The 27555-nt window shown below is 35.5% G+C and overlaps 2 protein-coding genes across 6 annotated transcripts; both read left to right on the top strand.

Moving 5' to 3' along the window:
- Positions 1-2593: 2593 nt before the first annotated feature.
- Positions 2594-21967, top strand: LOC129873912 (DNA ligase 6-like). 5 transcript variants are annotated; one of them, XM_055949104.1, is made up of 19 exons: positions 2595-5072; positions 5213-5330; positions 5951-6032; positions 7811-7913; positions 8041-8137; positions 9373-9475; positions 10373-10492; positions 10852-10899; positions 11692-11789; positions 11898-11963; positions 13779-13938; positions 15696-15803; positions 16160-16209; positions 17964-17998; positions 18092-18153; positions 18248-18409; positions 18484-18572; positions 19108-19207; positions 21123-21967. In XM_055949104.1, exons 1-19 carry the CDS (start codon positions 2717-2719, stop codon positions 21429-21431), a joined length of 4266 nt encoding a protein of 1421 aa, XP_055805079.1. In that variant the 5' UTR covers positions 2595-2716; the 3' UTR covers positions 21432-21967. The 5 variants fall into 5 exon arrangements, 4 of the variants coding, with proteins under 4 accessions (XP_055805081.1, XP_055805080.1, XP_055805082.1 ...); XR_008762809.1 differs by lacking the exons at positions 19108-19207; positions 21123-21967 and having other exon boundaries at positions 2594-5072; positions 18252-18409; positions 18484-18571; XM_055949106.1 differs by lacking the exons at positions 16160-16209; positions 18484-18572; positions 19108-19207; positions 21123-21967 and having other exon boundaries at positions 2594-5072; positions 18252-18381.
- Positions 21968-23285: 1318 nt separating this feature from the next.
- Positions 23286-27517, top strand: LOC129873236 (probable histone chaperone ASF1A). The gene is made up of 3 exons (XM_055948286.1): positions 23286-23576; positions 26618-26733; positions 26827-27517. The coding sequence occupies exons 1-3, from the start codon at positions 23468-23470 to the stop codon at positions 27181-27183; spliced, it is 582 nt and encodes a 193-aa protein (XP_055804261.1). The 5' UTR covers positions 23286-23467; the 3' UTR covers positions 27184-27517.
- Positions 27518-27555: the final 38 nt, after the last annotated feature.

Below are 27555 nucleotides of genomic sequence, written 5' to 3'. Positions count from 1 at the left end.
TTTACACGTGCTTTTTCATTCTTTTTCTTTTGCTTACCATGAAGACATTTAAAGGGATGGAAATGGATAAGGACGCCGTTTGGATCGACTTATAAATCTTTTTTTTTTTTTGAGTATTTGGCTGATTAATTTAAAGTTATTTATGCTTAAAATAAGCCTTAATAAATAGTTGGATTTATTTAAATGAACTTATTTTAAACAGTTTATAAGTTGAAAAAAGCTTATAAGTCAAAAAAGGAAAATTGTCCTGTACCTATTTTTAAAAAAAACTTATAAGCAGTTTTCAACTTATAAGCTGTTTAAAAATAAGTCAATCCAAAAAAGGCTAAAAATCATTTTCCCTTTCAATAATATTTTCAACAGCTCTCTATGGATTTCTCTTGTTGCCATTGTATTATTTCTTGTATATTTCTGTTAGCTATATAGACTTACAGCTAATTAAGTTGCTAGGTTGGACATTTTTACTGTTCTATAGACTATAATGTTGTAGTATTTGTTATCTTTATGGAAAAATAAAGGTAACTTTGAGTTGCTCATTAATATTTAAGTTACTTGATATGTATGATAGATTATATTATTGTCAATAATGAGAAATAGACACATTCTAATCAATAAATTAAGACTTTTCCCCGTCGTTGATTTTCAATCTTCGATGGACAAGGCAAAATTTAAATACAAAAAAAGTATAACAACTAATAAAATCATCATCTATAAGGAACAAAAACGAAGATATACTAAATTCAATAATAAACGAAAAAAACATGACACTATGCAAGCATAATGGAGAATTGAACACCAACAACACACAATATAATAATCAAAGCAACAAAAGCAATGAGTAATACAACAACAATCCAGTGAAATCCCACAACATGGGGTCTGGGGAAGGTAGAATGTACGCAGACCTTACTCCTACCAAGGTAGGACGACTGTTTCCTGACCCTCGGCTCAGTAAAAGCATAAATGCATAAAAAAAATGTTAGATAAGAATAGAAAATTAAAAGCTTTATGAGAAAAAACAAGATAATATATGAGTAATGCCTAGCCCACACTAAGGCGAGGCACGTCTTTTTCAAGGTCGAATATGACAACTCGTAGTTCGTCAGCTTATTTCTCAGGTAACAATAACAATACTAATAAGAGAGACTAAATAAAGTTCGACTATCTTCTAACATTTTCTCCTAATTCTCAACATTAATATTTTACTATTTAGAATCATGTCTTTGATAAATTGCCAATATGTCCGATCTTGTTTAATTAGCTCTCATCCATACTTCTTTTCCTACCTCTAACTCTCCTTATACCCGCCATAATTAATAGTGACGGAACAAAAAATTTCACTAAGATGGTTCTAAATATGAATAAGGAAATATAGAAATTAGTTGAAGGGATTCAACAAGTATTATATAAGATAGAAAAGAATTAATCATTCACATATAAATAATATGATTTTTCGTCAAAGAAATTTCGATGACCCCCTAAGCCCAAAATGGCCCAGCCTCTGATAACCAACCTATGGCACCTCATCACCGGGACGTCAATGCATCTCCTTTTTTAAGGTTCTGTTTGAAAAGACACGTGGTAGTTGGAATTGGTATAATTACTAGGACAGTAATTGCACAATCTAGTAATTACGATGACTTGTTTGTGTTGCCACAATGTAATTATAATATAATTACAAGTGTACTGTTTGGTTACACAAGTGTAATCATAAGATTATATTAAATTACAAAAATAAAAGATAATAATCTCTAAAATTAAAATTTTTTATTAGACAAAATAAGGGCTTTTATAAATGATGTTGAATTAAAATTTTAAGATATATATTGTCTTTTGAAAGTAAATTAATTAATAAACATATGTTCTTAACTAATATTATAAAAAATAATTTATATTTTTTAAATTAGCATATTTTAGTTAAATTAATCATAAAAATTAAAAGTACAAGATTTTTATGAACATCATGAAATGCATGTTTGCCAGAAAAGATTAATGTTATAAATATAATGTCATACAATTATTAAAACATTTGGCAAAAAGATAATTTATCAAGTCTGATTAATAAATAAATGGCTTGCAATGTAAACTATCAAATCAATATTACTAAAACAAATGAAACTGAAAATATAACATAAGTCTTAATTCAAAACAAAAAATTTAACGTAATGCTTTTATGTCAAATTTCACTTGGCATGTTGTTATTGTTATTATTGCTCTTGTGTATTTCAACATAACTTACATATATATAATTTAAAAGAAAAGAAAAATAAAGTCTATAACCATAGAATAAATAAAATAATATGAAAAATTACATGGAACAACATGAAGTAAAGGTTGATAATAACTAATAAGAAAGAAATAAAATATAAAATGAATAATATATTTTTAAAAAATATTAAAATAATAATAATATAAAAAATTTAAAATAAAAATAACCAACTTGTAATAATGGCCGATAATTGACAGAAAATTAGAGAGTATGGAGAACCAAATATACTAAACAATACAAACCCAATTACATTCCAAGTGCCGCAAAATTCTTACTACTAATCTATGTCCCACAGCCGTTGTCATAATTTATATTCTCCAAAGGGTTAATTTCTTATTTCCGCAAGACAGTACCAGTTTCCAAAGAAACCTTCTTCTTGGCGCCGTTTCTATCATGCTCCGCCTAGTCGTACAATTTCCACTGTAACAATCGTTTTCGCCGTCGGCCATGTCCTCCGACGCCGGAACCCTAACCCTAGACTCAACCACTCTGTACATAAACGCTCTCAACTCCCTCTCCGGCAAATCCTCATCAAATTCAATCCCATTATCCCTCCCTCTCCCCCCAATCCCTTCTTCAATCCCCCGACCAAAACTCATCCCAAGAACTCGCTTAATCATAGACGGTTTCAAATATGCCGGCGATTTCTCCGTTTCGTACTTCCTCTCCCATTTCCACTCCGATCACTATACTGGCCTGTCCTCTAATTGGTCTAAAGGTATCATTTTCTGTTCCTCCACCACTGCTAACCTTCTCATCGAAGTTCTCTATGTTCCCGCGCAGTATGTAGTGTCTTTACCGCTCTCCGAAGCGGTTTTAATAGACGGTTCTGAGGTTTTTCTCATCGATGCTAATCATTGTCCTGGCGCTGTGCAATTCTTATTTAAAGTTCCAGTTAGTAATGGCAAATTTGAGCGGTACATTCACACAGGTGATTTTCGTTATTGTGATGACATGAAATTAGAGCCTGTGTTGAATGCATTTGTCGGTGCTGATGCTGTATTTTTGGATACAACTTATTGTCATCCGAAATTTATATTCCCTAGTCAACAGGAGTCAATTGATTATATAGTTGGAGTTATAGAGAAAAGTGGAGTTGAGAACGAGGGTTCATTGAAAAATATCTTGTTTGTTATTGCTACTTATGTTATTGGGAAAGAGAAGATTTTAATGGAGGTTTCACGGAGGTGTCAGAGAAAGATCCACGTTGATGGCAGAAAAATGTCAGTTTTAGGAGTATTAGGTCATGGGGAGGATGGGGTGTTTACTACTGTTGAATCTGAAACTGATGTTCATGTTGTTGGGTGGAATGTATTGGGTGAGACTTGGCCATATTTCAGACCTAATTTTGAGAAAATGGATAAGATCATGAATGAGAAAGGATATTCCAAGGTGGTTGGTTTTGTCCCCACAGGTTGGACTTATGAAGTGAAGCGGAGTAAGTTTTCTGTGAGAAAGAAAGATTCCTTTGAGATACATCTTGTTCCGTATAGTGAACATTCAAATTATGATGAGCTTAGACAATATGTGAAGTTTTTGAAACCAAAGCATGTCATTCCAACAGTAGGTACAGATGTTGAGAAGCTGGATAGCAAATATGCCAATGCCATGCGGAAGCATTTTGCTGGCTTGGTTGATGAGATGGCCATCAAGCAAGAATTTCTAATGGGTTTTCATCGTTGTGTCCAAGGGAAGGAGGACGTAGATGCAAAAGAATCTGGTCTTTCCTTAGTTAGTATCACCGAGCAAGAAAACACAAACGAATCTGTTCATACTTTAGTCAGTATCATCAAGCAAGAAAATGAGGATACTTCATCAGATTCTAAAAGCTGCAATGCTGCTGATATGGATGCTGTTATCCGTTCCTCATTTCCTCAAGGAGAACCTGTGTCGCCAGGTTTAGAAAAAATAAGTGAAGGTGATATAGAGGAAATACTAAAAGAACTTCAAGTCTGTTTGCCCTCTTGGGTCACTAAAGGTCAGATGTTGGATTTACTTAGTATTTCGGGTAAAAATGTTGTTGATGCAGTCACAAACTTTTACGAACATGAAACAGAATATCGTGAACAGGCCACTTCCAGTAATTCTGTTACCTCTTCTTTTGAGGCAAACTCAGCAAATGGGTCTGCATTGCCTTCCAAACCATGTCTTGGTAAAAGCCCCCAGCAGGGTGAGACAACTGCATCAAGTAAAACCGTTAAACTATCCATCATGGACAGTTCCAGTAAAAAAAAAAATTCTCCTGGTAAAAGGAAGAGAAGTACTGGAAACAAGTCTTCTAAGAAAGCAAAAGGACATGCAAGTATGGAATCTGGTGGACCGAAGCAATGTACTATAACAAAGTTCTTCAGTAAAACGGTGCCTCTTTCTTTGCAGAATGGAAACAGTGACGCTGATAGTAAAAATTTCCATGATGATAACAGCATGCCACCAAATGCCTCTATTGAGGCTTATAAAGAAGAAGCTGATCAGTTTATTCAGATTGTGAATGGAGATGGGTTATTAAGAAGTTATGCTACCACAGTACTAGCGAAGACGAAAGGAAACATAAGTATGGCACTGGATATTTATTTTTCAGATTGCAAAGACGTAGGAGAGACTAACGTAGATGGTATTTCTAAAACAAACAAATTGGTGCAATCTCAGTGTGCTAAAGAGGTTTACCCTTCTTCTGAAGATGATAAATTGCCCAAAATATTAGGAGATGATGATGCCGATTTGTCGTTGTGTGGAGTTCCCTTTGCTGATAATGCTGTAAATTATGTATCACTTCCCCCTGAGAAATACTCTCCTGTGGAACATGGTTGGTGTCTTGTAATTACTATTAATTATGTAATTTTTGGATATATTCCAGCAGTCCAACTTTTATCACTAAGTGAAATTTGTTCACTAGTAAGATATTTCTTTTTTTTCCCGTTTCTTTTCTTTCATTCTATTCCCCAGCTTGCTGGAGTAAGGGGCAGGCTGCTCCATACATACATCTTGCACGAACTTTTGAATTGGTAAAGGAAGAAAAAGGGAAGATAAAAGCAACATCAATGTTGTGCAATATGTTTCGGAGGTTTGTTGCTTATATTTCTCTTTTTAATCTCTAGTCTGTTGTAGGTTTATGGCTCAGTATATCATGTTAGATCCACAGCAGCATGTTGACAAGATTATCCAGTATGGTATTATTTTCTTTACAATAGGTTGTAAAATTGTCAGGTTATGGTGAGGGTTATTTGTTAAGGGTTTAAGCATGGAATGTTTTGATAGCTTATGTTCTACATTTGGTTTATTGGGTTAAGAACTGACTTCTTTTTGGGTTGAGCTTTCATACAACTATATTTTGCTGTCAAAGCAAATTAACATCTCAAAACCGAAAAGGAACATTGCTCTATTTTTTGTTTGGGAAAAAGGTGGGGGAAGGGGGAGGGGGAGGGGAGTAAAGACGGCAAGATTAATGCGGGTTAAAATGGTAGTTTATGCCTAATTTGGAGGTTCTTCCCCCTGCAGCACCACTGGAGGACAATAATACAATCTTACATCTCTGTAGTCTTTTTTTTGGGGTGGGTGGGTGCGGATAAGAGCTATCATTGTCCGCCCTCTAATCCAGAAGAAAGTGTGTGGTTTCCCCTGAGAAAAATGAACCCTCTGAAGTTATTGAGCTGTTTCAGTTGATGAGTTACTGCTCATTTGCAGCTTGCTAGCGTTGTCTCCAGAGGATGTGCTTCCTGCAGTGTACTTGTGCACAAACAAGATAGCTTCTGACCATGAAAATATGGTTAGTTTAATGATTGTCTATATGATTTTTCTTCTCGATCACTGCTCGAGTTGTTGCAAAAATAATGATGCAATTTTCTTTTTACTATTTTGATTTTACCTAGTGATGCCCAGGAGTATGTATTCATTGACTACTTCTGTGGCTTAACAACCTTAAGTTCTGGCCCATGGCTTTATATTTTCATGTGTTAACACTTTTAAATTGTCTTCTTCTACTGCAATTCTCTCTCTCTCTCTCTCTCTCTCTCTTCCTTTTTCCTTCTTTGATAAGCAAAATAATATTCCTTTGATGAGTTCAAGTTTTATTGGAAGAGTACCAAGTTGGTACAAAAGGATACAAAAATTCATTCAGAGACCAACCAACTAAACATCTACTCTATCCTTCCTAGCATCTCCAGAAAATCCATGCTTGTCTAAAAACATCAATAAAGATTATCTTGTTTATTTTGAGAATAAAAATAATATTTATTGATGTTTGTAGTACCAAATGGTTACTGTCAAAGCTTCAAAGGTATCTTTAGAATACAGTCCTTCAAACATGTAACCAGTCCGTGAATTTCAGTGCTTCATCTAATTAACCCATCTATAATTTCCTGTTTCCTGAAAGGTATAAATATACGGCATGGATTATCTTCCTATAACTCTATGGGTTTTCCCTTAGCACAGTCACCCTATTAAAGCTTGTTTCCGGAAGTGGTATTCGGGTCACACATTTAATGAGTTCATGATGACCACCTTTGGAATAAAAAAATTAAGAAATGCACAAGCTATTACTTTCGGTATATGTTATAAATTGGAATTTGGAAGTTACAAAGGGATGATTTGAAAATTAAACCCAAAACAGATAATAAAAACCAAAGTGGTTATTTTTTTGACAAATCAAAAAAAATCATTAGTATTACACCAATTTGGAGGAAGGGGAAAGATGATTGAGAGGGGCTAAGGAAACATGAGAGGGTGTGTGTGGGATCCAATTAGTTGGATTTGCCCTTTTGAAGATTGCAGACAGCTTTTTGATTTTATTTGCCTTTAAATTTTCAGTAAATAATTCTCTGTTGGAAGGTAAAATTGTGCATCTTGGGTTAGATCACTAGCACGTAACTGTCTTCAACATGGGTGGCGACGGTAGCACAGGCCCTTCCAACAACATTAAACTAAAGGATGATGTACTCTGCAGTTTTCACAGTGAAGGGAATTTCCATTTAGTTTCATCAACTGAATGGGAGCCTAAATAATTCACCATAATTAAAACAGAAAAAGGAATATATAGGTTTTCTCTTTTATACTTATGTTCCCCTGACATCATCACATTATTTCTTGATGAAGATTTTCCTGCCATAGCTTCCTATCTTATTGAAAATTGAAAAATAGTTGTATACTTGAACATTTATCAGCTAGAAAATAACCTATTATGAAAATGCAGGGCATTTCATAATCTCACATCTCAATAGTAACTTTTTTCTTCTCCTGATAGAAAAAATAGTAACTTCTTGCTTTCTTGCTCTGCGGAAGAGGGCAGATTTATATGTGACATTAACAATCACATCAGTTAGTGTTATGCTCGTGTGCTTTGTTGCATTCTACAAATTTCTTATTTTTGTGATTAAATTCGTTGTATATCTGTGCATGATCTTACTAATCAAAAAAAATTCTGTGCATGATCTTACTAATCAAAAAAATTTCTGTGCATGATTTTATACATCATGTTGTTTCTTCTGTCTGTTTTTATTATTTCAATATTCAGAGCACTGTTTCGATTCTGATCTTATCATGACCCAGGAATTGAACATTGGGGGTAGTATTGTTGTAGCAGCACTAGAGGAGGCATGTGGGACAAAGAAGTCGAAATTACGAGAACTATACAACAGCCTCGGTGATCTTGGTAGGAGCATTTATCATTTTAGGTTACTGGACAATTGATTGCATACATTTTCACATTTCTCCTTTCTTTGGTTGGTTTGGATGCTTCCATTACGGGGTTGGACCTTGTTGACTGTAATTTGTATTAGGTGATGTTGCTCAACTTTGCCGACAAACACAATCATTACTTGCTCCTCCAGTGGCACTTACAGTTAGGGGTGTGTACTCTGTTTTAAGAAGGATAAGGTATTATTTTGACTCTTCTTTCTGGTTCTGACAGTTGTCTTTACTGATCTTTAGATGAGAATGTATAATCTTTAGTTATTCAGGATAGGTTCTTTTTATTGGTTTGACTCCTAGATCAGAGCCTATTCCCCCAGCCACATAATCTCTTTTGTTATGTTAGCTTAAGACTTAATCCTTAAAATTAGAAAGGGAGAAAAAGTACACAACAAAAATACAGAGTTAACCTCAGCAATGGACAACACCACTACTAAAAGTACTCGACGGACTGCATTTCCTGCACTGTTTTCTTATCTTCTCTTTTTATGTCATGCGAATCCCTTTCTTGAATTTCAGACCATGCTATCCTTCTTTTATGGCAAGCTTCTATTTAGTATGCTTTTGAATTTTATCTTTTTCAGGGGATGAAGTCTGTGTAAGATGAAAAAGAATAGTACATTAAAAAATGTTAGAAGTAAATGGTTGGTATTTATGGTCATGGAACTCATTATTTGGTTCTGATCATTGTCTTTGTGACTTCTTTTTCTTTGTTTCGGGACTGGGCTGCATATCAGTTGGACTACTTTTTTTTTCTTTTAGATGTAAGATTGACTTCATATATTTGGAATTATCCACCTTTTGCTGTCTATATTCTGAAAAGTACCTCATCAAGATTCTATTGTATTGAGAGGGAGATGCTATCCACTTACAAGCATATTTGCAATTTTTTTGTTTTACTTTTAAATGTACAACTAGGATAGTTTATCTTGAGCTTACAACAACAACATCATACCCAGTGTAGTTCTACAAGTGGGGTCCGGGGAGGGGAGAATGTACGTAGACCTATCCTTATCTTTGTGGGTTAGAGGTGGTGTTTTCGGTAGACCCTCGACTCAAGATTCGATATTTTAATCCAAGTATTTTTAATCTCTACATTCTTATTCTACATTCTATAGTGCATAAAGTAACACATACATTCTCAATTAACTTATACAAGTATTAGTTATGTGGAAAAGAAAAAACAGAAGCAAACACCATATGAATACTGCTAAGTTTTAAAATTAGCTTACCAAAAGAAATGGCAAGTTTTATGTGGAAAATAAAAATGGAACCAAATAATGTATTAACAATATTGAGCTTATTGTATTGAAAAGTACCGAATTTTATCAATTTACCTCAATAATACATGTTTACCAAACCTTTGTTGTTGTGCTGCAAGCTTTCTATGACAACTTTAATTTCCATATGCAATCCATCAGCTTGCAAGCAGGTAGTGGGAGCGCCATCCGAAAGAAAGGCCTTATTGTCAATCTCATGTGTTCATGTAGAGAGAAGGAGATGAAGTTTCTCGTGAGAACTTTGGTAAGTTCACGGTTCCCGTCTTCAAGGAATAAACATCCCTTCTTTGGTGTTGTAGGCTCATATCTGTGTAATAGGAATACTGATAAGAGCACTTCCCAAAGTTTTATCAAATCCTTTAATATCTCATATTTAATGGCGTAAGCTAATAAAGGATAACTTGCTAGATCTTTTTTTTCCCCTTGTTCCCCTCAACCAGTTGCATTTAGCTTATTTTAACTTGCTCTTGTTGGCAAACTCAATCTAATAGAATAGTATAATCACTGGAGTATTGAGCTTTTAAGTCCAATATCTGTCCCAAATCCATGTATAGGGCAGTAGTTTCTCTTCCCTCATTCTCTGTTAAAGCATGGTAGAAAGTTTGCTTCCTTTATGCTCTCCATATAGCTTCAGGTTATCGAAAAAAATTAAGCATCTTTAATAAAACTGTCTACCATCCATAGTTCTTGATTGGTATTAATTCAGTATTGGCTTTAGGAGAGCATGTAGTTTTGTGGATTAAGCGCCCAGGTCTTTGGTAGTGGTAAAAGTGTAGAGCGTGATGTGTGGGTTAGGTGCACGTCATGAGTTCTCGAACCCTACCAAAAGCCTGAAATTTAAGTGCAGAAGGGTAGAAGCTGGCTCATTATCCACCATGTTTAGAACGTGCCACTGGCTCTAGGGGAGTTCTCTGTTATCAAAAAAGAAAAAAAGGTACAGTTAACATGATTTCGAACTAATGTTGAGTTAGCTACCTTTGGAGAACACTTTAATCTAAAGAAAGACCTAAACAAGCTCCTTTTCTTGTTCTGCAATTTCAAAGTTACATAATTTGTTGACTTGTTGTGGAAGATGATGTGTGGCAGATTCTTGCCTTTTTCTGGCCCTACACCTTTATTTACCTTTACTGTTGCAAGGTAGGTTCGGAATTTGCGCATTGGAGCCATGATGAGAACTGTTCTTCCTGCATTAGCTCAAGCTGTTGTGTTCAATTCTACTCCTTATGAAGGACTGGTCGGAAACCTGAAAGATTGTCTGCAGGTTTATATTCTATTCCTCTGGAGGTTGACAGGATGCCAACAGTAATCTGTCTTTTATTTTATTCTGTAAAAAGGCCCATTCTTCATGGATGTTTTCACCTTGGGTCCTGTGTTATCCTTTGGTTGACTACACTTGAAGATGGTGCTCTTTCTAGGACATTAGTAAAAATTGTTGGCAGTTGATGTTTGGTTGACTTCTGATCTGCTCTATTATTGATTGAAGTGGGAAAGGGTGTCTTGATTCTTTAATTTATATTTCTACTGTCCATATCTTATGCTTTTCCCTTTAGTTTCTAACTCATTAATTTTGCCTCAGTGGCTTGCCTACTAACTAGTAATTTTTCATTTCCTTGCTGTTAGCGACTTTCAGCAGAAGTAGTTGAAGCATATAACATCCTTCCTAGCTTGGTAAGCTTCACTCATTAAGTCTCTAATGGTTTACTGTCAAGAGTCAAGTGGTATTCTTTTGTTTTAAGTGTGTATGAACTTTAAAGTTGTGATATATGTTTCCAATTATTGTTGAAGTGGTCGACCTTTTCATCTAAAAGTTTAATTTATTAGATAGAGTATGCTTTTATTTACTTTTAGATTAAAGTGTTACTTTTACTAACTTTAAAAGTTTAATCTAAAAGTGTGCTCTCTATAACCGCTTATAAAATCCATGTCTATTGGAAGTTGTTCTTTTTCTATCTTCAGTTGGGTGGCATGATTTTATATTTATTTTTGCGAAGTCCATGGTAAGTTAGAAAAAGAACAACTTTCAAGTGAAGATATTAGATACTCATGATACAACTAATATCCGGGCCAGGCAGAAGTTACAACAGAAATGTGTTTTAATAGGGTGATGAAGGCCTTGTTCGCACCCTAAGCATTCACTAGTTCTTCTAGTGTTAAGCCCTTTTAGTGCTCTATTTTTATTACTCACCAGGCTGGCTCAACGTTGCCACCTTGTTCACTGCTTCATGTTGGTCTCTTAAATCCTGTATCACTCAATTTGTATTCCAAATATTGAAAACAAACAACTATTATTTTCTGTCTTTGTTCTTTGATAATTCTAAATGTGCTATTTTAAAATAATGAAGTGTTTCAATTCTCACTTATATCCTTCTCCAGGAGCTTATTAATATTTGAGTATTATTTGTCTGGACTATGTAATGATTGTCATTTGAGTTTAATTTATGTAGTCTCTGTTTCGATCAGGATGTACTTGTTCCTTCCTTGATGGAGAAGGGGATTGAGTTTTCTTCAAATACTTTGTCAATGGCTCCAGGCATACCCATCAAACCAATGCTTGCAAAGTACATATATTATTGTGTAGTTTATTGTACTGTTGCTGTACACACTTCATCCTGCTGTTTTCCTTATGGAGCCATCTCTAATACTTTCTCAATTTTTGCTTATGATAGGATTACTAATGGCGCCCCTCAAGTGATGAAGCTCTTTCAGAACAAAGCCTTTACATGTGAATACAAGTAACCGCTAACAAAACCTGTTATTTGCTCTTATTTTCTTGAAAAAAAAATTAAAATCACTTTTAAATCTGAGTCCTTGGGCATGTTTGCTAATTGTTTCATTTGCTTGGTAATCCCTCGATGTAGTGAAATGGACATTGTGGGAGAATGAAATTACCAATCTAGAGGAACTGCTGGAAACACAGGTTTCTTGAATTGTGAAGGATCTCCTTTGGGATTTTAGCGAGTTAGTCTTGTTTTTAAGTAATTATCATGAAGTATGTCCCTGTGGAACTTCTACTTTGTTGGCATCACGCAACAAAGCAATTCTTTTTCCAAGTACAATTTTAAGAACTCTTTTATTTTTCTCTACCTTTTTAGTTTTGGCTAGACACTATTAAAGAAGTTTGGCTGTCTTCATAAACTTTTGGGGGAGTGGTTGTAGGGTTATTTGGAGTTCACATTCTTTTTGAACATGTGAAGAGGAGATGCGTGGATGCACCGAGGAGAAGGTGCGAGTGGCTGGTTATAGAGGGTACACAGAGAGGCAGAGGTAGGTCGAAAAAGTATTGGGAAGAGGTGATTAGACAGGATATGACGCAACTGTAGATCACTGAGGACATGATCTTAGATAGAAAGGTGTGGAAGACACGTATTAGGGTAGAAGGTTAGTAGGTAGTATAGTGTTGTTTTGCTTAGGGTGGTTGGTGTTTGCCTTTGTACCAATTGTATTACTATAGTTCTTGATTTTGATATCCATCAATATCCTAGTATGTTGTTTATTGTGTTTCAATTATTGCACTATGTTGCTGTCGTTGTTTCTCCCTTTTGGTAGACTTTGTCATGTTTCCTTGTAACATGCTATATTTCTTTTTGGTATATGGAATTGCTGCATTTGAGTTGAGGGTCTTTTGGAAACGTATCTACCTCCACGAGGTAGTGGTAAAGTCTGCGTATGTTCTACCCTCCCTAGACCTCACTTGTGGGATTTACTGGGTATGTTGTTGCATTCTTTTTGAGAAGTTCCTCAGTTATATCATTGGGGTACTTGTTTCAAAGAGCTTAGTGATCGTCTTCTTTATGTTTTACTGTTTGATGTGGTAGAGTTCTCTTCGTATTTTATACTCCGTTTCAATTTGTTTGGCCTATTTTGATTTGACACAGAGTTTAAGAAAATAAAGAGAATCTTGTGGTCTTAAATTAAAGAGTCAAATGTACCAAAATGCCCTTTAATCTTGTGGTTTTAATGCCACGTGGAAAGTTGAAATTAAAGAGTTAAAAAAGGGAAAGAGTAATTCTATTTTAAACGGACTGAAAAGGAAAGTAGGTCAACCAAATTGAAACGGTGCGAGTAGTCATCTTTTGTTTTTTGTCCAAACCTAATATTGTTATTCTCTCTTGTCGTGGTGCAAGGAGAGTGGTGATGGCTCCTTGTAGTATCACAGTCCTCTATTTAGCAGCCTATTGTCTTTTACGAGTCAATTATGTTCAAAAAGCCCAAAAGAGATGCCACTTTTAGTGCTTTACCTTTTCTGTGCTTCCATTTTAAGTAAACACGTGCGTGCCTGAGTTATCACATGAAATTCTCGCTTTAATGGGTTATCACACAAATTTGCAAAAATCAACAACACATACATAATGTAATTCCACAAGTGCGGTTTGGGAGGGTGGTATGTGCGCAATCTTGATGAACAATTATGCATTAAAGATCAATGAATGAATTGACAGACATCTAAAGAGATAGTTTCTTACAATATGCTTTATCCATGTTGAACTATTTCTTTTTGATGTTGAATGTTGGAATATAATTATATCTTCGAAGATCTCTATTTGCAGATATGATGGTCAGCGAGCTCAGGTTCATAAATTAGCTGATGGTTCAGTCCGTGTATTTTCAAGGAATGGGGATGAAACAACATCTAGATTCCCGGATTTGGTAAACATAATTACAGAAACATGTGGTTCCAGAGGAGCAACATTTATCTTGGATGCAGAGGTATTTCTTCAGAATTCCACTTTTAAGTAGAAAGATCTGGGGCTATCGGAAACAACCTCTCTACCTCCCAAGGTGGGGGTAAGGTCTACGTACACACTACCCCCATACCCCACTTGTGGGATTACACTGGGTATGTGGTTGTTGTAAGTAGAGAGATTTGGAAGTTGTCACATAGCCATGAAATTTTTGAAAAATAGGGATGCTATACAGAAGACAAGATATTATATTTTAAAAGGATGTAATTGGACCTAAAACCTAATTAATAACATTGCAAGCAGTTTTAAGGCTGTCCCAAAAAAATGCCCAAGAAAGAAAAAGATTGATGGTGCTTAATAGAGCATCCAAACATCTAATACTAAATAAATCATATACTAGGACACAGCAAAAAAGTTGTATCCAGCTAAAAGAATAATAATACAGCAGTAAAAGAAGAGAAATTAGCATATAGGAATAAATAAAAACAATGAATCAGCATAAGTCAGAGAGTGAAAGAAGTTCAGAATAAAAAGAAATAGACGAAGAGAAGACTAATTTTGAGACGCAACAATAATTAATTAGGAGGGAATTTGAAGGTTGGACCATTTTCTTTTTTTTCTTTTTAGATTAATGGTTGTTCTTTAAGGTCGACTTTTTGCTTCTAGTCATTTTTCAGATCTGAAAGGTGGTAAGCTGAGAAACTTGGCATGTACGAGGCCTTAAGATTTTTATTTCAAAAATCTGGTTGAAGACAATGAGGATCCAATATTCTTGTCTAGTTATAAGTATATGTAGGGTGTAAAAATGGAAATTCGTGTCCGAATCAAGGGGCACTTGTATCCATATTAAAAGATACCTTTATCCTATGACGAATGAAGTATCTTGGCTCTATTATCCAAGAAAACTGGGAGATTAATGATGATGATGCACATCGTATTGGAGCGGGGTGAGTGAAATGAAGGCTTGCTTCCGGGGTTCTATGTAATAAGAATGTGTCATTAAGACTTAACGGTAAGTTCTATGAGTGATCGTTAGACCTACATTGTTGTATGGGGCAACGTGGTGTCCAGTCAAGAATGCACGCCGTAGAAGATGAAGCAGAAATAAGGATGCTTAAATGGATGTGTGGGCATGCTAAGAGAGATAAGATTAGGAACGAAGTTATACAAGACAAGATGAGAGAAACGAGATTGAGATGGTTTAGACATGTTAAGGAGGTGCGCAGATGCACATGTGAGGAGGTGTTAGAGATTGACTATAGCATGTTTTAAGAGAGCTAGAGGTAGACTGAAGAAGAATTTGGGAGGTTATTAGACATGATATGATACATTTTCAGCTTACTAAGGATATGACCCTACAGTCTTAACTAGGAAGGTATGGAGGTTGAGGATTAGGGTACAAGAGTGGTAGTAGCCGGGTGTTGTCATACTTTTAGGTGGGAGAGGCAGGGTGTCAATCTCCTTTTCTCATTTTTTAGTAGTATTAGTCAGTAGTCGCGTACTATCTTATTCTTCAATTTTCATCACTACCTATTGCTTCACTTGCTCTATGTATCTTGCTATTTTGCAGCCGTTATTTTTCTTTCAATCATGCTTGGATTACACCTCTTTTGAGCCAAGGGTCTATCGGAAACAACCTCTCTACCCCACAATGGTAGGGGTAAGGCTTGTGTACATCCTACCCTCCCCAGACTTCACTTGTGGAATTACACTGGGTATGTTGTTGTAATTGCTATTGATGAACTTTTGGTGTTTATGGAGTGATCTCCATTTTTTTTCCAGGTTGTTGCAATTGATAGGCAAAATGGTTCAAAGCTCATGGCGTTCCAAGAACTATCTTCACGTGAGAGAGGGTCCAAAGATTCCATCATTGCGTTAGATAAAATTAAGGTGATGTCAATATTCTCAATTATGAGTTTTCTAGCCTTCTGATATCTCCATAAATTGATTTATCATCAGGACATTGTGTATGGAAGGATGATGGCTTACCCTCTTTATCCATGTCTGCAATTATCATAGCAGACTGGCTCCTCATTTTTTATTGTTTCACATCCTAAAGAAATAAGAAGTTTCTTTGCATGTTTTGTTTATTTATTTAATTTAATGGAGTAAGTATCTTATTGAACACTAAATCAGTTAAGTTTTTTTCTCAGTGCCTATGGTGCACTCTCCCTAAAAGATGTTTTCTCTGTAAAAATATCGTCTTTGGTATCTGACATCTCTTTCTTTTTCCATTCTTTGTGCAGGTTGAGATATGCATTTTTGTTTTCGATATCATGTTTGCAAATGGAGAACAGTAATTACTATAACGATTTCTCCAATTGTTTTTGGATCTCTATGCCTGCTATTACACATTGTCTATCCTTTACACTGCTACTGATACATATAATCTTTATTTTTGTGTGTGGATAAACACTCACCAGTTTTGATCAATAAGAGAAACATCTTGTTAATGAGTTAGGGGCAGTTTGTTAGTCTAGTTAAGCTTTGATAGATGTGTTTGATGACTGATAAGTCACAAATGTATGTGAGTGAACAGAAGGTCTATAAATTTTAATACGTTCAAGGTCTCACTGAAACATTGCACCAGATTTTGACTGGAAATCCTAGGGATTATCAATCATTTACTTTGTGACAGACTAGCAATAGTGATTCTCATTGCCTCTCTATCCGAGTAGAATCAGGTGAAAACATGTGGTAAAGCTACTAGTTTATAAATAACTCTGAACCAAATAGCCAGTTTGTTTGTGGTATTACTTGCTGCATATGAAGAAATATTATGGATTAACTTATCCAGTTCAAGGATGCCAATGCCCTTTAGTTGTTTTTCGGGTTTTTTTTGGTGGGGAATGATGACCCTGAAAATGTCATCTTATTTCATTAAGAAGACCTTAATATTGGACAATTAGACTTCCAAGTTACACAACTCAGGGGGCTCTAATATTTGTAGAAATAGATGGAGTTAAATGCAATCCTAAAGAAAAGTGATATACCAAAAGATTATTGGAAATGGTAGAGATTATGTGAAGCTAGTAGAAATGAAAACATACTCCTTCTATCTGATTTATATGGCTCTTTGTATCTTCGGGATTGGAGTTGGCAGTCTTCTTTAAGATAATTTCAATCTGATACTCATTATGGATCAACTCATGTTTGGTACAATTACAATTCAAAGAGCTGAACAACTTTTTTCATTGATTACATTGTTCTTAAACATATTAAAAATGTTTTAGTTTCTAAGTTATCTGGTTCTGTAGTAATATTTATGTGACTGCTGGTATGACTTTAGTTAGTTGTGTTAGTGTTTGTTTGATACAGCTTAAGCGTTTTGATAATGATTATTCTTCTGATTATTTGAATAAGCTTTTCGATAAGCGACTCACTTAAGGAAACAACTTATAAGATGAAATTGATAATGATTATTCTTCTCATTATTTGAATAAGCTTTCCTTTCAATACTTGATGTTGATATGCTTTACTTGAGCCAAGGGTCTATCTGAAACAACCTCTCTACCTTCACCTTCAGAAGGTAGGGGTAAGGTTGTATACACACCACCCTCTCCAAACCCTACTTGTGAGATTATACTGGGTACGTTATTGTAGTAGTCATATATATATGATTTTTTATGTAGTCATAAACTAATTTTGTTGTGAGAAAAGAAAAGAATTAAGGTCAAGTCAACTTGAGTCGAATTTGACCTTGTGCTATGAACCGTGTCATTTGGATGGAGTATAAGATTTCTTAACTATATCAAGAGTCTCGAAACTGGTGCATGATCTTAATTGTACATTGTGATGCTGCAATATGAAAAGTACGTATTTCTACTTCAACCTGGGAGTGAAGTTTTAGGAGACTTTTACACGTGTCCGCTTCTTTCAAAATTTTGCTGATCAGGCAATGTGAGGCTTTCATGATTAGATAGACTCCTTCAACAATGATGTACATCTAGCTGATTCTCTTTCTTTCTTTTACTGTTTCATTTGGGACATTCACGTCTTTTTTTGGAGAAGGCTATTAGGAGCCTTTAACTATTAGATCTCTGTGTGCAGATTGTTGAATCTGCCGCTCCGTCAAAGGCGAAAATGTATGCATCTTTGTTTCTTCCTATAAGTGTGGAATTTTAGTAAGTGATATTACTATCCTCTTAATTCTTCAAAGTTTTGCTGTCTGAAAATAGATTTGAAGGATTTATTTGGTGACGGCAAAGTAGGTTATTTCGAGTACGCAACTGAAATGACTGTAAGCTTCTTTGTGGTTTTCATTTTTATTTTATTGGTTAGTATGTGACATGGGCATTTTGGTGTCAGTGTTTCAGTAATTTTTTCTTCTTTAGGTAGAGTACAATGATGCTTGTGCAGATGATGAAGCCACACTGGTTAGGATGAAAAGCTTTCTTAATGATGCACTACTCTCTTCGTGTGAAGGGATCATGGTGAAATCCCTTGATGTAGATGCTGGGTACACACCATCAAAGCGCTCTGATGCATGGTTAAAGGTGTTGCGTCTAAACATCATATGTTACATCAACAAGATGAAATCTCTAGTTCTAATCCTGGAACCTCTTTGCAGGTGAAGAGAGACTATGTTGAAGGATTAAATGATTCCCTGGACTTGGTTCCAATTGGTGCTTGGCATGGGAATGGAAGAAAAGCAGGATGGTATTAACCAATTTTTCTTTCCTTTTTGGTTTCTTCGATGCAGACAGTTGAGGAATCAAACTGCAATTTCCCATGGATTTGAGCATTTTTTGACCTAGAAATCGTAGGTTTTTGAGATAGCTTAGCAGGAATGTCTATTCCAAAGTACTATGCGGACAGTTAAGGAATCGAACTGCAAATCCCCACGAATTTGAGCATTTTCACCCGGAAATCTTATGTAATTGAGATTAGCTCGGTGGGAATGTCTATTCTAAAGATGATTTTGCTGTACAGAAATTTTGACAGTTGGCTTTGTTTAACGATATATAATATTGTTACCTTTTTTTGTTAGGAACTGTATTACCTTTCTCCCCCAAAAAACTAATTCTAAACCATGTGAATTTGTATTGCTATATGTAATGCGTATATTGTATGGACAAGTAAGATAACATCACCCTCCCCTTTGTTGCTTCTCTTATGACTGCTGATAAATTGCATTGGATTCTGGTGCATGAATGCTTTCATGTGATTAATGCATTCATTTTTTTAATTACAGGTATAGTCCTTTCCTTATGGCCTGCTACAACCCTGATACAGAGGAATTCCAGAGTGTCTGCCGGGTCATGTCTGGGTTTTCTGATTCCTTCTACGTAGAGGTGAGTTCGATAACGACATAACTTGATTAATTTCTCTTCTGATCTTATAAAAATTGTCTTTTTATAGCATGAGGTCTAATTTAATCCCTTTCCCTCATGTTACTAATCAAGTTAAATTTGATATAGGAGTTCAAATTACTGGACCTTCATCCCATCTCTTATGCTTGGTGAATTTTATTACTTCGAGTCATTTTGGTCCATAGAACAGCCTATTGTGGCTTTATGAAATTTATTCTTCTCTAACCTTTTATATGGTTACTCCCAGTAAGTCATATTCTGTTTTTGTATGAATTTCGAGGATCATTGGTTGGTGATATCTTTCATTTTGAAATCTTGAGGTGTGCGAAGTTATTGACTTGACCTTGGTTCACAAATTAATAGATAAATACAAAATAGAGACACAGGTCACTACGTGAGTGGGAATTTTTCTTTTGAAGAAGCTCCATCATTTAGATCATATGTTTCTTTGTTTTGCTGAAATCTTGAGGTGCACTAGGATTTTGAGTTTGATTGTGGTTCACAAATTTAGTGATAAACACAAAATAGAGCACATAGATCACTACAGCATAGGGAGTTGGTTATCTTGTAAAACTGTTACAGCATTTATGCCACCTTTTTTTTAGGTGATAGGCGGGGTTTTGTATATTCAATGTCTCTAGCCCCTTCTGCGAGAAGATAGCTTATTGTTGAGGTATAGCCAGAACTCTGTTTAGGCTGGATGCAAAATATGTTGTAGCAAATTAATAGTTGATAGTGGCATGGTCAATGAAGTGGGAGGATAATTGTGAGGTTTCAGGTTCAAACCTCAATAGGGAAAAAAACACTAGGTGATTTCTTCTCATGTGCTTAAGCCTTAGTGGGTGGAATTACCCGTTGCCTGTGCTGGTGGAGATAGCAGGTAAACCTGGTGGAAGCTTAGCTAGTACTCCTGACTCGGGACTTTCTGTTCACTTGCCCATGCTTCAAGATTGAGATTTCACTCTCTGTAAAGAGTAAAAACAAAGAACGTTGTAACGAGATTGTATAGGTCCAACATAATCCTCCTGAGTCGAGGTGGGTTCAAGTTGGACTGGACACCACCATTGGGGGGGAGGGGGTGTTGTGGGGTGGGGGGACGAAGCTACCTTGGAGAGTTGATAACTATAGGACAAGAGAGTTGCCCAGAAGTATTGACTTATTGATCGATGAAGTGGTGTGTACCTTGGAGACCAGAGATCTAATCTTAACAGTTTTTCCCTTCTGCTTAAAGCCTTGGGTAGGCATAGTTATCTGGTACCTGTACTGATGGGAGGTAGCAGATTGCCATTAAAATAGTCGAGGTGTCCACATGTTGGCTCAGACACCACCGTTATTGGATAAAAAAGGAAACTATTGGACAAGAGAGCTTAAGCAAATGGAAATGTTTATGGGAGTCCCGAAGAGCTCAAGCAAAAGAAACACTCTATGGAGTCCGAAAACTTTATGTTTCATTCAAATGCTTGTGAATTAAGTAAAGTATTATAGCTGGACAAGTAAATGAAAACTCAGCAAGTCAATGTTGTCTTTTGAAAAATATCTAGCTACTTTCACATAGAAGGATGCTTTTTATCATTGTCTTGTATCTTAAGTTTTCTTTTGTTATCATTTGTGTACTAATGTGTCAGCATGTATCCATATATCAAGTTCTTATGCGTGCATTTAGAATGGTGGTTGCAGTAGGTCTTCATCTCTCAGCAACACATTTATTATAGTTATTATCATCGATGTGGATCTCTGAGTTGGGGTTAATGACCATTGTAAGGAAAAACTAAGAATACTACTAATAGAGAATCTTTAAGAAAAAGAAATATTAAGAATACTAACAAAAGATGATCTTTAAGGAAAAGAGAAGGCACTCAGTAGAACTAATTGGGACTTGCTGACTTAACTTTTTCAGATGAGAGACTTCTTCGATGGGGACAAAATCTTCCAGAAAAAGCCACCCTACTATCGAACTGCAGAAGTGCCGGATATGTGGTTTTCTCCAGAAGTTGTGTGGGTGATACGGGGTGCCGACTTCACAGTGTCACCAGTGCATCACGCAGCCATTGGTTTAGTCCATCCATCTCGTGGTATTTCTGTCAGATTCCCTAGGTTCATCCGGTGTTTGTCAGATAGAAAACCTGAGGAATGTAGCACATCTGCAGATATAGCTGACATGTTCCACTCTCAGACTAGAAAAATGGATGTGAATGTTGAAAAATAGTTGTAAATATTGGTTTATTCTCAAGGAATCTCCCCCCCCCCCCCCTCATATAAATGCTTACTATATAGAATGGTTGACAGACAGTAGTGTGTGATCACTTTGTGATGCTGCATATACTGTGGAGAGAGCTGAACCTGCTTGGGTTATGATCGCGATGCTGTACAGAAGTGTGGGATGCCATCCTATACTGTATAGAGACCCAATGTTCAATATGCGTTGTTGGAAATTCATTCAGATTGTTTAACAAGCTGAAACACTGTCATAGGTGTGAGTCTGGACTTGTGTATCTTACTGGAAAGATTCTGAGATTCAACTTTGCAGTTGGCTTACCCTAAAAGGAGAAGTGGAAGCTCTCATGATCCAAATTAGCACACAATGCAACTGCTTGCAGCCTTGCACATGACATGAGAGATCAAGGAGGACTTGAGAGCGGTTTATACCTAAAAGTGACTGGACCATAATGTTATCAAAGACCCTAAAAATGCTGCTCACGAGATGTAGTGCTTTCCGAGATTAAGATGTCAATTTCTTTCCCACCGGTATCAGAGCCCTCTTTTCATCTAAACTGAGATTTCGATATAGAAGGATCTCTTTATTTCTTCGCCGCGGATTCACGCATCATTTTCGAATCATGAGCTTCATCACTAGACTCTAAACCAAATTAAAAACAGATGATTTGGAGAAGAATTTATTCCTCTCCGAGCAGCGAAGTTTTATTATCAAGAGATACTGTCTCTACAATTAAAAGTTGCATAATTACTATAACAAAGACGGGTTTTAAATATTTATTTATTTATTTACTGAAAAATTAATAAATATAAATTTTAATTATAATAACACTTGTTTAACTTTTGACATAAAGTATAAGAAATTAGAGAAATTTTTGAATCTTGTGGTATGTTTCAAAATGTTCTTTAATATTATGATTTTAAAATATTATATAAAAATTTAGAATTTAAGAGTTGTTAAAAAAGAAAAGACATATTTTTAGAATGGATTAAAAAGAAAAATACAGTATTATGTTACATAATATTAGAGAAGGTACTATTTTGTAATGGTGTAAAAATTGTTTGTTTGATGAGAGTGCACATTAGGTGCCGTTTGATCTCAGTATTTTTTAGAAAAAATTTGAAAAAAACTAGGGAATTAATGTTTGGTCATATAATTTGTTATTGCTTGACAAATATATTTGGCAAACATCCAAGTTCCCAAGTATTATAAAAAAATAGTATTTGGGCCAAGTTCTAATATTTGAGAAGTTTTAAATTTTTTAAAAATTACTCCAAATTTTTATATTTTATTAAAAACATCCTCCATTTATTTATTTTAACTAATATTTGTGCACCTTCCCGAAAGAGTTTGAGTTATAATTTGAGTGACAAGATTGAGAAAAAAATAATTTTTTTTAATGGATTATAATTCCAACTGAATTAGTGACAAGTTTAAATATGCGATTAATGTAATGCCCTTGACCATATTGTTATTTTGTTGTTGTTGATTATTATCAATTATGTTATAATGAATAAGTTTATTATCAAATGATACTACAAACTTATGAGTATTTTTAATAATTTTTAGAACTTAAAAATATAAATCATATATTTTAAAATAGTCAAATATTTTTGAAAAATTTATGACCAAACACATAATAAAAATTCAACAAAGCTTTACCGAAAAAAAACTTGGCCAGAATATTTGAAAATTTGGAGCTAAACGCTAAGGGGCCAGCTGGGAATGACTGAGAACTCCCGCCAATATTAAAAACCTGCTATACCCGGTAGCTGGAGAAACAGCCGGTCATAGAATATAAAAGAAACAAGCATCCCCAAAGTAAATTGAAATAAAGCAGCTACTTCCTTCTATGGGCTTATCAGTTCCCTTTTTTTACTTAAAAATAAAATTGTTGGCTATGGCGGTGAGAAGAAGTTGGTCTCTCCGACGGAGATTTTAGATTTCTACTTTTTCTTCTGCACTAGATCCGACGCCGCCCAGGGTTGTTCTCACTGCTTACAGCTATCGTTAGCTTTGATAACAATATGAGTGCGGTGAACATCACGAATGTCGCCGTATTAGACAATCCGGCGTCGTTTTTGTCTCCTTTCCAGTTTGAAATATCTTACGAGTGCGTCACTCCTCTCCAAGATGGTACTTCTTCTTTTCCCTCTTTTGCTTTCTTTTGCATGTTGTATCTCCGTCACCTTTTTTAGGGTTATTTTTCATATAGAAAGTTGACTGGGGCGGAATTGTCAGTGTAAATTCCTAATTCAATTGATTTGTTTACATTTTGTTCCTATTATAGGAATTAGTAGTATTTCATTGAAGGCCTTAGTTTAGCTAGGCTATTGTAAGATTGTGGAGTTAGAAGGTTCATTTTCTGATTGTTTTGAATATCTTCAAGTGTGTGTTGATGTCACAGAAATCCAAGGGCCAAATATTTTAGTGTCTGAGGGCAACATACTGATACAATCTGGAATATGGGGATCACCGAACTTAGTAAAATACAGCTTGGAAGTGTAAACAGAGGAGGAAATAAGAACTAAGCTAGGGCTAGACGAAATTCTTCAAAGAAAGTTACAATGAAATAAAAAAGATTTGATTTATAGACCTAGCTAGCTATACTAGAGAAGCAAAAATGCACCATTAATTAAAAGTAATTTTGGTAAGATCAGCTAAACAACTTAGGCTAAATGGCTATTCGCGTGAGTAGCCACGTGCTAAGATTTCAGATCACATCATATACAAAAAGGCCGTGCATAAATTGGTTGATTTTCTTGAAGTAGGGTTCTTGATAGTGAGGTAATTCTTTCAGTCATAAACATCAATTGGCTGACTTTGCTCATATTTTGCTTATTTGGTAGCATTATATAAGCGAAGTTATGTATTTCCAAATGCTCAGAGGAAATCGAATGGAAATTATGGGAGTAAATCAAGCGTTGGAGCTGATAAAATTTGTGGTTTCTTCAGGTTGGAGTCTTGGCACGCTTTGTACCTGGATTGAGTCTGAGTTTATGAGTCACCAGGGAAACTTAACATGACTTGTGGGAAAGATTAGGTGTGCAGAGAAATATTTTTCAGGCTATTGACCAATTTAATCATCAAACTACTGGACACTTATTGTCTATGGCAATATGTATCTGCTGTGCTTCCCATCTTCTCACAATCTCAAACTATGCCAGTTTGATAAATGAAATAATCATTCTATGGTTTTCTGGGGAATCTGGGTTTTCCATTTCATTCTAGACTTCAGTATTAAATCATTTCTAGTATAAAAGCAGAGTTTCTGACAAGACTTCAAGTCAGCTTGTTTATTCTTCCATTTCACTTGTGAGCAGAATGTATAGGAGTTCCTTATCTTTCCCTCTGTCCAGGACTGTCTATGTCATGCAGCTCCTCTTAACCAAATGATTTGTAAATATTTGTGAAGCTGTCCTCCAAATACTGCTGATGTTATGCTAATTCACATTGCGGATATTTGGATTTTAAGAATAAACTCATTGTGACCTTGTTCTTTTATTTCATTGCACATGCTGTAACTGGTCTAACTTGATGATCTTAGATTATTTGCATGTGTGCCTAAAAGCAATGAACCACCTTGCAATGTCCTTGTAAAGTATGCTTTCTAGTTGGTTCAAGGTGGGGGAGGTGGTGTTTCAAGAAAGGGAACCTTAGAGTTCAAGCATTCCCTTTCTAGAACTGATAAGTACATACTAGATACTACTATTATCATTTGCTGATGACCTGCAGCTAAAAGATTTCTAATACCGGTATAAGAATTTCATAGTATAATTAAGCATGGCATTCAACAGTCCTCTTCCATTTCTGTATCCTAATCATGCATAAGATGAACCAAATAGCCTATTTTGCATTATTTCCTTTGGGGATGTTTGGTTCGTTGATGAGATTTGACGGTAACTTAATACAATCAAACTAGGGACTGGATTAGGATGAAGTTTTTTCATGAAATGGATTGTTGTGATGGGATATAAAAATGCTTATTTGGGTGAAAACTGTATATGGGATTTAAAAAGTTTTTATTTATGCTTGATTCATGGGATACAGGGTGGAAACAACTTTTGAACCCAGGTGTTCATCTAATTAATTGTCAATTAAGCTCTAAATATAAACATAACGCCATAAATTTATTTGTAGAAAATTCATAGGAGTTGGTCTCTAGTAGCATGATAGCTGGTGGAAATTGGAAAAACTATGGAAGGGGATGGATTAGATTATGACCCATGGTATGAGTAATTTCTCTCAATAATCTGCCAGGAGCCGGACATCAATTATCAATTCAAAGAACAGATAGAGGATACTGTAGTACAGTTGCTTGCTCACCCCTAAAATCAAAACCAAAGGCGGATATTTATCCCCCTAATCTGATTGAGCATTATTTGGTTCTATGTCAGAGCAGCAAACGATTATTAGGACCTCAAACATCTTTCCCAACTTTTAAGACTCTTTAGGTAACTAGGGAAGAGAATGGACTTAATATTTTTTGCATTTCAGGGCACCTTCTATCTTACTCAGGAGCTTCTGTCAATTTTATTTTGTGATTATGTCTGTTGCAAATAGTGATGATTTTTGGAGATGCATGCCTTTGTTGAATTAATTGAGATAAGTAGTGTTGTTATATGCTAAAATGAGGGGGAACAGAGCCTACTGTTGTGCATTTTCTATTTTAGATGCATACTTTTCCAAGTTATGTGGCTTCTCTCATGTGCTATTGCATATAGTTACACCTGTTGGGAGATCATATATTCACTTAATAAGGCCACCCTATTTGGGATCTGTTTGTTTTGTTAACACAGTTCGCTTTTCTCTTTTGAGGATCAAAATTTTAGTAAAATGATCTATAAATTGGTTGAATCGTTGAATAGAAGCTATATTCTTTGCAGATAGAAATTCTCCCACCAAATTGACTTTTTCTCTTTTTTTTTATTTTTTATGTTGGATACATTCTGGCTGTTTTTCAGGATTTAAACTACCAAGTGTTTCACTTATTTTCTTTTTATGTATTTATTTGATTGATATGGGTCTAAATGAAGCGACATGGTTAGTGAGGATTTATGTAGCCGACCCTAATTAGCTTGGAATTGAGGCCTAGTTGTTTCTGTTGATGTCGTTGTAATTATGATTTATTTGATTTTGGTTGCATCCAATAATCTCTTTGTCATATGCTCGTGCAGATTTGGAATGGAAGCTCATCTATGTGGGATCGGCTGAGGATGAGACATATGACCAACTTCTAGAAAGTGTTCTTGTTGGCCCTGTAAATGTTGGAAATTACCGCTTTGTCTTGCAGGTAGTATCTCCTGGATTCCAATTGCTCCTTGTGGTGCTAATGCTTTGTCTGCCTCATTGAATTTATATTATATTTTCCGAACTTTGATGCTAGGCTGACCCTCCAGATCCTTCAAAAATTCGTGAAGAAGACATTATTGGTGTAACTGTCCTCTTGTTGACGTGCTCATATTTGGGGCAGGAATTTGTACGAGTTGGGTACTATGTGAACAATGATTATGATGATGAGCAGCTGAGAGAAGAGCCTCCACAGAAAGTCCTAATTGATAGGGTTCAAAGAAATATATTAACGGACAAACCTAGAGTAACAAAGTTCCCAATTAACTTTCGCCCTGAAAATAGTGAAAGAGAGGAGCAAGCCCCTCCACCTGATCAAGTGGGTGAAGAAGAAGACCGAAACGAAGGGCAATTGCCTTTGCCTAAGAGTAAATCAGATGAAGATGGAGCCTAATATGAAGATGTTAGCTTTTTTGTCTAATGCCTTCTGTCTTGGTTTTACAGTATTGTCCGGGAAGATATCTCATCCTGGCTTCTCGTGGATGATATCTGATCATCAAAACCTGTTCTTTTCTTCTTTTTTCGTTTTTCTTTCTTTCTTGTGATATATGTATCTAAGTCCAGTCGCATTTTGAAGCAGTTAACCAGGCTGGTTCTGGGGGTTTAGATGAAACTGTACGTAAAACTAGATGTCAATTTTGGCTTTTGTATTTTGGTCCAAAATGTTTATATGCAGACTCTAGTGACCATATGGTACGGCTGATTCTGACTTTCTTTTTGTGCATTTGAAGTACAATTAGCAAGGTTCCGCTTTAGGCAGATGATA

The sequence above is a fragment of the Solanum dulcamara genome, chromosome 11, assembly GCF_947179165.1.
Source record: "Solanum dulcamara chromosome 11, daSolDulc1.2, whole genome shotgun sequence".
In the NCBI taxonomy this organism is placed as follows: domain Eukaryota; kingdom Viridiplantae; phylum Streptophyta; class Magnoliopsida; order Solanales; family Solanaceae; genus Solanum; species Solanum dulcamara.
Note: the sequence above shows the minus strand (reverse complement) of the source record. Positions and strands in the feature narration are given on the sequence as shown.

Coding starts and splice junctions, on each gene's coding strand:
- LOC129873912 (XM_055949104.1), top strand. CDS start 2,717: ATGTCCTCCGACGCCGGAACCCTAACCCTAGACTCAACCACTCTGTAC. Junction 6,033..7,810: donor CTTCTGACCATGAAAATATG/GTTAGTTTAATG, acceptor ATCATGACCCAG/GAATTGAACATTGGGGGTAG. Junction 10,493..10,851: donor ACCTGAAAGATTGTCTGCAG/GTTTATATTCTA, acceptor CCTTGCTGTTAG/CGACTTTCAGCAGAAGTAGT.
- LOC129873236 (XM_055948286.1), top strand. CDS start 23,468: ATGAGTGCGGTGAACATCACGAATGTCGCCGTATTAGACAATCCGGCG. Junction 23,577..26,617: donor CGTCACTCCTCTCCAAGATG/GTACTTCTTCTT, acceptor ATGCTCGTGCAG/ATTTGGAATGGAAGCTCATC. Junction 26,734..26,826: donor ATTACCGCTTTGTCTTGCAG/GTAGTATCTCCT, acceptor CTTTGATGCTAG/GCTGACCCTCCAGATCCTTC.